This window comes from Diorhabda carinulata, chromosome 12, assembly GCF_026250575.1.
Source record: "Diorhabda carinulata isolate Delta chromosome 12, icDioCari1.1, whole genome shotgun sequence".
In the NCBI taxonomy this organism is placed as follows: domain Eukaryota; kingdom Metazoa; phylum Arthropoda; class Insecta; order Coleoptera; family Chrysomelidae; genus Diorhabda; species Diorhabda carinulata.
The window spans coordinates 6,313,158-6,326,572 of record NC_079471.1 but is presented as its reverse complement, the minus strand read 5'-3'; the positions used below and the strand labels follow the sequence as shown (position 1 = coordinate 6,326,572).

Here is a 13,415-nt window from a genome sequence, read left to right as displayed (position 1 = left end):
TCCCCATATCCTAGCCTCCAATGATAAGCATCGGGACACTCATTAAATTTGTAAAGACCAGACACTGCTTTAAAATTTATCGACAAACCAAAACCGTTGAAAATAAACGTACTTATAATATTGATCGGTAAACGTGATTGACGACTCACGGACGCAGATATAGCAGCTCAGACCAATGAATCTAGGGACCTGCCTTTGAGTATTTCTACTGTGGAAAGGATAAGCTGGCCTTTTTGGAAAGGTGACAGTGAAGAAACCTCTTTTAAGACGTCAAAATAAAAATAAGAGGTTGCAGTGGGCTAAACAACATAAAAACATAAATCCGAAACAGCACTTGTTTTGAAATACAAAAGAAAACTATTGGAACGTCGATTTCTCACCATTTTCTAGCTCCCAATGATAAACCTTTATTCAGATCAGGCACTGCATTAAAATGTTACTCATTCTACTTTCTACATCATAGAATTGTTAATTTCTTTTGAATTTGATTGAATTACCTACATGAAATTCAATATGCAAATTTCTATATGACGTTTGAGTTATATTTCTCGCAAGGTTCAAATATTGCATACGAAGAATACCGCACGTTCTTTCGTTATTATGCAAGGCTATTGCAGGCCACCACTAACCCAAACCCTTTACTCTTATCTGTGACTGTCAATCGCCACAAATTAAAAGTAAAATATATAGATAACAGCAACAACAACTCGATGGAACAAGAAGTTATGCCAACCACAGAAAACGAAAAAGTTGGTTTTATAAGAGAGCTATAATAAATCTACTGGTCTGTCTGATATTTGGTACGTTAGTGTTAGTTAGATTATTGAACTAAAAATAACTAATTTTCTACTAGAAATGTAACTTGAGAGCAATAGAAATGTTATTAACAACCAACTGTATTGACATCAGGTTATTGAACCAAAAGTATCTAAATTTTTCACTAGAATTGCAGGTAGAAAGCAATAGAAATGGTACCAACGTACGTTAGGTTAGGTTACTGAACCAAAAGTAACTAGATTTTTCTCAAGAATTGCAGGTTGCAAGCAATACAAATGGTACCAACCAATCAATTGTAGACAGATCAGATTATGAAACCAAAATTTACTAGATTTATCTGCAATTAGCAGGTAATAAAAATAACATTAACAGACCAAATGTCGTCTTAATAGGTTATTGAGCAAAAAGTAACTAGTAGGTAGTAGAAAAGATTTAGTGTCAGTCATGATGTAATTGCACACAAAGTACATCTCTTATGAACTATTTCGTTTGTCAAGGGGCTTTAATGAAGAGAAAACTTACCTCGGCTGATGTAATTATTTTCATGAGAGCATTTTTTATGGCACTAAAATCAATACTTTGCTCTTCTTTCTTGGAGTTTTCTGTCGAATTTTTACTGTCGTTGAAACTAGCGTCATTAACAAAATTATCACTGGAAATTTTACTCGTGAATGACTCGTTAATATCAGTTCCATCCAGTTCACTATGGTTTATACTGTTGTCATTGTTGCTGCAATCAGTACTGTCATTTTTAATGCTATTATTCGTCTCATAATTGAATTTGTATTCTATATCACTAGCCTTCAAATTTCTTCCATGAACAAGTTCGGAGTTTGTATCGACAAAAATTTTCTTCTTATGGAATATTTTGCTAGTATTTTCAAATACCTTCTTGCATTTGCTTTTCGAGTTTTTATACATTTCTTCTAGGTTCAGAGTTATTCTTTCTTTTTCCGAGAAAGCACCGACTTGTTGTTTGGCAGCTTGTTCTTGTATCAAATGATTAAACTTGTTTCGTAATGAATTCCATCGATGTTTCTTCAGAATAGCAGGTTTCCTCAATTTAGAGAGTTTACTTTTTGTTACCGAATTATTCGTAGTTTTTGAGCTTTCGACATCTACGTTTGTAAAAAACTGGCTAGCGGAAATGTGATCTATGCTAGAATCATTCGATGAAGCCAATTTGGGAGTATTCTCTTTTATTTCTTCGTTAAAATCTTGAAGAGAATGAGACAGTCTATTATTTTTTACTAAAGGTCTAGGCACTTGGTAAAAATTGTCCTCTGCAAGCTGTGATCTAAGAGTCAAATTTGGATCGCTTCCTGCTGATTTTATTACAGCTACTGGGATACTTTCGATACTTTTTACATATATTTCAGTTTGGGATGCGAATTTTTCGTTTGGGTGACATAACGGGTAGTTTTCTTGATTTTTATCCACATCATCAATTAATGTATCTTCTAAAATCGGTGAAATATCATTAATATTGAATAAGGTTGGATTTTCTGAGTTTGAAGTTGTCACAACAATTTGTATGTCGCTGTTAATACTACTAATCGGTTCGTGGCATAGTTCTTCATTTTCATATATATTTTCTTCTTTCTTCTCGCCAAAAAACTTGAAGCTTATCCTGGGAACATCATAATGATATTTACTGTTATTTTCGTCTATATTTTTAGATGATTTGGGGGTCGAGGTTAATTCAACATCCTGATAGGCCTCTCCGTCAGTGTCACTTTCAACGTTATTTTTACTACTTTTATCCGACATTGCTCTAGCATCTTCAAATTCTTCTGAAGTTGTAGAAGCCGATGAAAAAGTATCCTCTAAATTGAGACTATTTTGTAAACTTAACGACTTGTCAAATTCTTGTTGTGCTTCTTGGAAATCATAAAATCCCGAAGATCGTTTTGATTCGGGTTTTTCTTCTTTTGACGAACTTCTCCAAAACATATTCGAATTGATATTCGGAACAGTGACTCTCCATTGCTGTTTATTGATTTTAGTCGCTATAAACTTTTTCATTCCGTTAATTGCACGATTCTATCACATTTCTCCTTCTATTCTGAAACATTTGAAACGGTTTTATCAGTATAATACACGGTAAACGAGACTGGAAACAGTTGTTTAGCTTGTGTGACGTTTACCGATAAAAACTAAGCAGAATAAACAATATAATTAATAGTTTTCAGGTCGGTTTGTCAGAGACGGAGACGATTTCATTTTGAGCAGGTAATACACATCATTAAGTTGATAATAACGAATTACTATTAATATTATAAGAATGCATTCAAAAGTATAACTAGTATAAACCGATAGATTGAAAATAACTAGAAGAATAGCTTCAAGATTGAAATAAAAAGTACATAACAGATATTTTGTCAAATTTATTATTTTAAATACAAGAAATCAGTATTTGAATTAGAGACGGCTGTTGTACGAGATCAATTTGACAAAAGAATAACTTTTCTTGTTACTCTAAAAAATATTCTTAATTTCATTATAAATTCCGTAAAATAAATCTCTGCCAACACCTATTCATTTGTCTGACATCACTTTAAACCAACTCAGAATAGAAAGTAATCGAACGGAGCCAGATCAGGTGAAATGGGCGGATGAGACAATAAATCGTATGTAAATTTTTCTACAAGAACAGCAATTCAGCATAATTCCTTTTTAATCAATAGCTAATGAATATTATAACTTTGGAACTTCAAAATACTATGGCCACGATCCAAGGACTTTTCCGCAAGTAATAGGAGAGTCCACTTTCGTTAACCCCATCCAATCCTTTGAAAGCTTTTATCTTGGTGATATTGACAAGAATAATGATCATGTTTTGTTATTTGATTTTGATTCGAACCATTGGTGTTCGATTGGTTCAGTGGTTTAAGACTTATTGGGTGTATAATCTTAGTAAGTAATATAGCAAATTCCTTCTTGCTAGTTTAATATAACTAGAAGTTTTGCAGGACTAAAGAATTCTTTGAGGAAGAGTCCTTGATAAGAGCTTCCAATGGAGTTGTATTCACCATGTTCCTTGTGTCCAGTCCAGTTAATATTTCTTCCACCTTTTGAGTTTTTTCTTATCAGCTTCTCGTGTTCAAATTATTTACAATTAAATTGTTTGTTTACTTTTTACTATAAAGTGAGACAGTGTCGTGTAATTCGTGACATCATATTTGGTTAGGTACACCGTCTTTGGTCGTGACCGATAAAACGCTTTTAACTTTCGTATGAGCACGCCTGAAAGGATTGGGATACATAGGTCAGATGTCAACACTAAACATACCAAGGGCCACAGAAAGAAAAGTGAATATAATAGATCTCTTGAGTGGCAGTATAAATTAAACTCATAATACAACCAACGCAGCTAAAGGGTTATTAACCTCTATATCAGACAAGTGATTACGATGACTAATAGCATCATGAATAACATTAACAATAGGGTTGACCTTGCCTACAGAATATTAAAGCATTAGCACCTCCCAATTGACTTGACAAGAGAAATTTGCAATCAGCGTATGCTTCAGAAAGTAAGTAAACTGCTAAAACTTAAAGCCACCTATAGAAATAAGGTTAAATTTAACTGTAAAAATAAAAAATGGAAAACATATTTTCTTCTCTTAGTACCATCTCCATTTCGGATGATGCTAAACCATTTTCGTGGGTTCCTAAGCCATACTACAATTTTTATCTAAATTATGAGTTGTAAGATCTCATATTTGGGACCTCCCATGATATGGAATATTTCTTTTCACTTCATGAAGGATGTCCTTCTCAGAAAGTCTACATTGGTCACATGATATTCTCAGCATCTTACATTTAGAAGACTTACGTTCAGGGTTTCTGTTTCTACACCATACAGGAGGACTAGGAATACATAGCGCTTGAACATTCGTGTTCTCAGGTTACATAGAAGCTCCTTGATCTTCATAAAGCAGGAGTAGTCAAAACTTGTACCCAAATCACACTCTTTTCAGTTAATCGCCCTGCGCATACAGTTCATTTGGCGTTCCTGTTTTGGTGATATATTTGGTATCAGACCATATTCTCGACTAACTTTGACATTAATCAATATATTAAGTAGATCTTCCATATTTTCGTCTGCATAACAGTGGAATACCGTTAACCCATAATTTTCGAGAGCTTTGGTGAATATTTTCTCTGAGTAGACGTTGAAAAGGAGTGGATAAAGAGTACACCCCTGTCTGCCTCCACGCTCAATTTCCATTGAATTTGGACTAAATGCGGACTGACGCAGTTTGATTAAGGTACAGTTTAGTTGTTATTTGAATATCTCTTTTGTCGAGGTTTATTCGTTCCAGGGCTTCTGTTAATTGTTCGTGTCTAACTTTATCAAATTCCTCATTTTGATCGATTAAACAGACATGTGCTTTTTGGTTGGCATCAAAACGTCTCTGCATTAAGACATTGTAGGCAAACAAAGACTCCCTCGTACCGAAACCGTGTCTTAAAGTGGAGGTGTGTATCTGTAATATCTTCTTCCAGCTTGTTACGAAGTTTCTTTGTAAAACGTAGCAGTGGAAAGGATTTCAGCATCTTTTAGAAGAAACAATTAAGGTGGTCTGCCAAAGTTTGACTTTGGATACCTACTGAATCATAAGAAGATACGAAGTTATTAAAAAATTGGTGGAAAAATGATAGTGACAAATTATAGTAACAAGCTGAAGAAAAATTGATGAAAAACAGCATAGTGGAAATATCTCGAAAATAATTTCATCCTAAAGTTTTATGATGAAACTCTAATAGGAAATTTTAGTATTACAAATATTAAAGAAAATATTGCAGTTGAATTTGATTATTTTTCTCCTTTTTTTGGAAATTATAAGATGAGGAATTATTTATAATTACATCAGAAACAAAAATCTTGTCTATTGTATTAAGTTTTGTCGTGAAATCGATAATTAAATAGGATTCGTACAGTTTTTTTCATGACGACTATGTTTTCAAGAGCACTAAGCTCGTTACAAATCATTAGGAAGGTCACCAAGCATTGTTATCATTCTAACATTATTGTTACCTATTACGCCACCGATTACATTAACACTACAGGTTTATATTTAGATAACTTTTGATAACTGAAACATTTTTTTTTGTATTATAACTTAATCAGTTCACTTTTATGACTTCCTTTCATGAAAATCAAATTTGTCGTTCCGATTGATTTAATTGATCCGGTTGTACTCCTGATTAATTATAAATTTCAAGTGGAATCGGTGAATGTAAAACATGTTCACGTTAATAAGATTTTATTCAGACGATTTAGATGGATAAAATATTCCAATCCACTAACTCCGCAAACAATTTCCGGAGCAATAGAGAATAATAAAACTGCTACTGACTCCATAACTCGAGTTTGTTTTGATTTGTATCGGAGATTATACAGCTCTACAAAAATTATTTATGTTTCCCGAATATCCCAGCGAATTTCTATTTAGTAATCTACAAGTTATTATATAGTATAGATTATAAAAACCCTTGCCGACAATTTTATTTGCAATTGAATCATTAGAAATTAGACGGCATTATACGCCGTTATTTAGACAGATGCACTTCAATGTAGTCCTACTTGGAACTGCTACCTTTTGCTGTATTACTTCTAATGTCGCAACTCTGTTCTCCTTATATTAAATCAAATAAATCTCACCCAGTGACGCCACTGCTTATCGCAGGCTTTTTTCATTGGTAAACATTGGAGATGATGAGTCCACGGGGACTGACGGTTTGTTAGATGTTTACTGAATTTTATACGCGGAGTAAACATTATTTTTCATTTCTTAATTTGGTATGAGTGCCTTGAGTATTTATGAAATATTGGCATAACTGTCTTCTGCAATTGATATTGGAAAAACTGTCGAAAAACAATCGATCCTGAGATGTTCTGGTATTATTTGAATACCAATAAGAAGTACTATCATATCTAACAGTATGTTATACAAGAGATAACCTCTTCACCAACAAGATGGCGTTGTAAAAATTGATTATTTTCAGTCTGGATATTTATTATTGAATCCGAAGTTTTAAGTAGTCTTTGCTTCACATCGTTTTTTCCACCCCGTGAAGTTATCGAATACATAGAAATTAACACAACTTCTAGAGTGTTTAGCCATGATGGAGCTTTGATAAATTTTGGTTTTATACTGAAAAATCGACATTTTACAAAATCTAAAACATTTTAATGCTCTTTCAAAACTATAGCATGTCTCTTAAATAATTATATTCACAGAAAATATGTGGTTCATTATCATTATAATTGTTTTTCATAGTGCAATCCATTTCAGCTGAACTGCTCTTGAGAATATGGCATAAATTTAGATATGGATTGAATTGCCAGGCCAATTCGTGTTCCCGGATAAATTTATGGACCAATTTTAAATTGGTACAAGGCTCTAAATTGAAATATTCCATAAACTGTTCAATATTTCAATGTGTTCAACAGAATTCATCATGCCTTCAATAGAAACTAAGCTCCCAGTACAATTTGTAGTAAAAAAACAAAAAAAAATCTGTTTAGAAGGGTGTATAACAGTCTTCTAGATAAAACCTCGTTTTACAACACTTGATCGCTATTTCTGTATAAATGAAAGTGTTTCATCGCTAGAAATAATCTTTTCCCAGTCATCAATAGACCGTGAGCGTTTTTCTCTTGAGTTAGAAATTGTTTTTTCTTAGTTTTCTTGCCTTCCGGTCAACTTCCAAAATCTTTTCCGTACAATCGAGGTACTAACTCCAGCTTCATACTTAGGCAAATCCCTTAACGTATATATGCTTGTCTTTATTTGATTTTGTTTGCTATTTGTTATTCAAATTTTTCTTTACTTCTAGAAACAATGATCCAGAGTCTTAAGTTATAAGAGTTATAGGCAATTATTTTAATAGGCTCCTTAGGAGAAATATCCATCTTTGAACAAGCAAAAGTAGCATTTGTTCATGAAATACAACATTATAACCATGCGGATACTGAACAATGACGATCTAAACTCAATCAAATAAATATTTGATATTCAAGATAAATTCTGTATATCGCCTCAATGTAGATGTAACCGATTTCATGCGTAATCTTTTGTTGAAACAACCTGTATATTATGAGTACAGTTTCTTCCTAAACTGAGATTTTTTTTTTAAATTAGCACTAGAAAATACTAAATTGAGAGCAATGACATGAAAGGCAACTACATAAAATTTTATAGACTGAAATGTGATGGTTTAACGGAAGTCCATCTTTATTCAAAACGAAAAACTAGGCGATCACATTTGTATGTACAAATAATTGACAACTTATTGTCGTAACGATCTATTCAAATTTATTTGTTGATGTAAGGTATGTTTCCAAATGATATTGAAATTATAACTATCAATATTGTTTTCATTTGTATCAAAAATATTACAACAACTTAATATTTTACAGAAATTCCAACATTCATCGTTCAATGACTTAGGAAATATTGATTGAATTAATGGAAAATATTGATCTCGATTCACTCTATTAGAGAATTGTCAACAAATGACACTCTAGAGAGCCTAAAATCTTGAGATGGTTATCATAGAATACAATGCAAATCTAAATAAAGATTTTTTAATATGTCTTGAAATATAAAAGACGCAAGAGAAAATATGATAAGAAACTAAGATGATATAATTGAAAAATGGACACAATATCTTCAATAGCCTTAAAACCAAACAAAAAAAAATAAAATAAGAACCAAAGAAATACAAGAGACAATACAGAAACAAAAACTTGAGAAGGCACCAGAAGTATGCCAAACATAAACAATAAAAATAATAATGAACAAAATATATGAGACTGGAGAAGCGTCAGAAGAAGACATGGAAGGGGACACAAACACCATTGATAATTATAGTGAATCGTATTATTCTACAGATAATAAATATGGAAATAAATGGACACAAAACTAAGACAATGATTAAAAGCCGAAAGGAGAAGATAAAACAAGAAGAATAAAGAAGTTTTATATAACTTGACATAACATACATAAAATGGAAGACTGGAACAAGAGCAACTTGAAGATAATTCACAGCAAATAAGACTGTTTCTAGCCAAGAAGGAAAAACCGAACCCAATAAAATGAGGGATTATAAAAGAAAATTTGAACTTAAAACACATTCCAACAAGATCGAAGAAAGACAGCTTACGTAGTTTTAAGGAAATGTGGTATAAGATGCAGGGAATAAGGCGGAAGAGAAAAGATGGGAAAGAATTAAACCATCTACAGACTCAATTCCAACAAGACTTACACCTGGATAGGTATAAAGGTATCAGGATTAAGCTTAACATATGCCTTGATGTGCGCACAAAGCAACTTTTGATTTGTCAGCAGAATTCTCTCTGGAAAACATTATTTAAGATCACGTGATGGTCTTTGCGCAATATACCGTCATTTTAATGCGGTTGTCAGAGTTGCCATCGCATAGCCCCGATTTAAAAAACAGAACCTTCGGAATGTTCTAAAATTGGTTCGACATACTGTATTCCCCAGGATGCAAGATGCAAGAGGAGGTACTAAGAATTACAAAAGTTAATTTTTAGAAATTTTTGGAATTGTAATCAAAAAAAATATTTTATTGTTAAATTACCTGAATTATATATTAAATTATAATACAAACACAACACGCAATTGGAAAATTTTTAATGATGTTCTAGCTTTGACTAGAACCTCATAAACTACCGGACAAAACTAAGGCACCATTTTATTCAACTTAAATATTTATAATATTAAACACACACAAACATTTATAATATTAAACACGAAATAAAAATAATAATAAAAACATGGTTTTTACATGAGTGTAATTCTGTCGTAATGCGCCTTCAAACATGTTTTTACTAATAAATGACAACATAACTGGAAAATTGAAAAAAAAATACTTTCCCACTCTATGTTCACCAAGAGTTGGTCATGGTTAACAGCAGGGAGTTGAAGATATCGATGTTCTAAAGGAGTCATGTCTTGTTGAGTGCATTGCGCCGTTAAACAATCATATTTTTCAATTAATATTGGGCATTCATGGACCTTGTATGTATAAGGCTCAGCTGTTTATCGACATCAAAGCAAATTTTTTCCCAAAAAAATTTTAAAGCCACCACCAAAAGTTACTTTAGGTAATAAAGTAGACCTTGCCATCTATCCTTTCCTTTTCTAAAAACTCTAACGTCTATCTGGAGCATTAATATACGGACATTAAAGCTAATTCTTCACCAAAAAATTGTAGAATCCCCGCCAAAAGTTACTTTAAGTGATATATTGGATCTTGCAAATATATACTGGAGCGTTAATGACATCTCAAGTTTTATCAGGGAATCATTGATATCAGGGAATCATTGATATCGATATCGAAATGCTATCTCTGAATATATCTAAGTCATTTCCGTTTCGAGATGACGCTAATTCATTTTTTAGCAGATTGCTGATGATTGAGTGCATCTTGTCTTAGGAAAACGATCGTGAATATGATTCGTACAACTTTCCTACTTTGCACTGGTCTTTGGTTGTAGTCTTCATTCAATAGAGTGTTTGCTGGCCTGAGTTCCCCCAATTACAAATTAAGTGGCGATTCATTTTTCTTCTTTGGCATACACACATAATGAGCTTCCAGGCGATTAAAAATTTACATATATTTTTTATGAATTGTTTAAAGATCATTTACTACGAATGAATATCAAAACTATGTTGTTAATATTATTAAATAATACCTGTCACTTTCAAACAAGGTTCATGGTCAACTTGTAACACTCACATGAATACGTTTGATGCGTTAACTTTGTCCGGGAGTTTATGCAAAACAATAAAATTCTACCTAGAACCTTTCTCCAATCTATATGCATTATTTTCTGGATATTGCAAAATATTATTATTATTTGTTTTGCGAACGAAGTTGCCTGGTGGAGTTTACATCGTTATAGGAACTATCTAAACTTGATTGACTCTTTGGGACCACATTGAATACCAAAACACTTTTTACCTTGGAAACGTGATGCTCAAAACCACAATAATATATAAAGAAGAAGTGCTAATACTGCAAAATCAAAGATTCCAACCCAATTACCTTTCATTAAGTGCGTTTGAATCGGATATAAGAATTTACAGGGTATTGCTGGTTACAATATTTCGAAATTAGATAAAAAAGTCATCGATACGAAAAAAGAAAAGTTCATTAAGAGACAATGAAGAAGTCAAACAAATTAATACGAAATTGTCACCTTAGAAAAGTTAATTTTCGAATATTCTTTTCATTAAATACACCAGTTAAATAAATTAAATTATATGAGGTAAAAGACTATTCATTTTCACGTGAAAATAATATTTTGATTAATTATTTTTGCTAGAATCTATCAAAATAGAATATTACGAACACAAAATACATTTAAGGCGAGTATTCCATGTTTGAAAAGTATTTGATGTGTGTAAATCTTTTAAATCATTATTGTGCTATGCAGATTTCGGATTCATAAACAAACAACGAAGCTAACTAAAGAAAAGAATATGAAAAGAAAATTTTTGGAAAATCTTGTAACTTGTAATGTGAGTATACAAAAGAAAAATTGCTGAAAGTTTACCAGCGATGCAAATGCTTGTCGATTATAGCTTAGTTTGTGTTTACACGTCTGATCTAAATAAATTCACTTTCAATTCTTACTTTCTGAAGTGTTTTTAAACATTTGCACTAATCATCTTTTGCTAAAATGGAAGAACGTCGTATTTGGAACAAAACTTTGTTGATTGAATGAAACTTTGAAAACAATTTACACTTTCACAAGTATTTGGTGGGAAAACTACCAGAAATTGACTGTAAGAGGACACAAAGGAAAAAATCTTTTTCAAGACTTTAGACAGTTACAAATTGTACAATCTAACTACAAAGAATTTGGAGTAATAATTATTTTTTTCGGGTATTTATAAACAAAAGATCTTTTTATGATTAAAAGAGATTGTATTTTGATATTTATGAGATGGGTGATCTATCAATTAATAATTATAAATATCAGGTAATATAATAAAGACCGAATTAGATTGAAACGTTGAAAATAATTTCTATAAAAAACCCATTATTTATTTTATTTGAAAACAGGATGGTGTAAGAAGTAGAAAATTTAAATAATCATTATACATCATAAAGATATACTACATATTTAGAAAATTAAAAAAAAAGTTCCGTCTTCTCGCCGGAAATCAACAAATGGTTGAACGAGTATAAGAAAATATAAATTATTAATGAATTAGAATTAAAAAACAAAAGTTGAAAAAACTATTTGCAAAATGGTACTTTCGTATTAAAAAAACGTCAAATTAAATTTTGAACATTCTTTAGAATTCAGTGAATCCCAAAGTGGTCTAGGTACACCCCAGGGGTCCACGAGAAGCTATACAACATCAGTGTACTTGAATTTCCATAATTACATTTGATTTTTTGACGAGTTGGGAATATGATGTTGATGTATCAACTAAAAAAAATTTACAGAAAAGCTAATAATTAATTTCTCCACTTACATCGTCAACGCGTTAAAAATATTGCGAAACAAATATTATCGGCACACACATCTAAAATTGGTTTCCGATGCATTAAAAAAATTACATAATCATATTTCACAAGTAAACAACTTTTTTTTCCAATCGTAAAAAAACGATAACGAAACACTTACCTGCTAATAATTCAGAAGTAATTATGTCCAGTAAAAAAATCACTAACGACCACTGATATTCCCTATGTTCGACTACGATTATCGCAATTTTGAGAACAAATTTTATGCAAAACGTGTGGATTGTGTTAATGATAGGAACCAACGCGACGACCGACTATTTCTAAATTAAGAGCACTAAATGCTATTATTAAACACACCATGTGAGTTGGTTCATGTTTGTGGACTCTCCCGTCCTCTTTACCGAGAGAGATAACCATGTAAAGTCAAAGACGTACACAGGTGAATATTATAAGGGTGCGATTTGATAATACGGGATCGTACAAAATAGCCGGAGCACCGAATATGTAGCTTAATAATGAATTTTATGCGAAACATTATCTCAGATTAATTTCATACACTATGTAATGATCTAGATTTTCTGTTTATGTCACATTTTTTGAGATATGCCGGGTAATATTTTGAATGCATCAACCATGTATTTATAATTTACTTATACAAGGTTCAATATGTTCCTGATTTACGGATTACGAGGACAGTCCCAGAAGTACCTGCCCCGACAAAGAAAACACGAAGAGTTAGGAAAAAAATTATTTATTTTGACCGTTGCAATAACGGGTGTGTCAACTAGTGCATTTTGTCTTAATGAAACAACACTTTCTTTCAGTACATTGTTTCGTTTGTTCTTTTCTTTTTCGAGTGGTGATGGACCCACGTTCCATCCATAGTTATGAAACGGCTTTATTTCTGTAAAACATTGCCAAATACTCGATGGAAACATCTTCACGATTCCGTTTTTGGTCCATTGTGAGCAAATGCGACTCCCATTTTGCGCACAGCTTTCTCATGTCCAAATTTTCAGTCAATATGCGAGGTACCGCGCTTTTTGAAATGCCCACTTTACATACTATCTCGCGCACTTTCAGTCTACGATCATCCAATACCAATTTCTGGATTT

At 32.2% G+C, this 13,415-nt stretch overlaps 1 protein-coding gene across 3 annotated transcripts in view; it reads right to left on the bottom strand.

Moving 5' to 3' along the window:
* Positions 1–12,707, bottom strand: part of LOC130900187 (uncharacterized) — a 32,348-nt gene extending 19,641 nt beyond the window's left edge. Inside the window, exons 1-2 of one of the 3 annotated variants that reach the window (XM_057810636.1) lie at positions 12,461–12,707; positions 1,300–2,842 (exon numbers count right to left, since the gene is read on the bottom strand). In XM_057810636.1, coding sequence (XP_057666619.1) covers positions 1,300–2,802 — 1,503 coding nt within the window. In that variant the 5' untranslated portion in view covers positions 2,803–2,842; positions 12,461–12,707. Of the gene's footprint in view, positions 1–1,299; positions 2,843–9,396; positions 9,502–12,460 lie in introns of those variants that run through there. The other 2 variants (XM_057810635.1, XM_057810634.1) reach the window with 2 other exon arrangements.
* Positions 12,708–13,415: the final 708 nt, after the last annotated feature.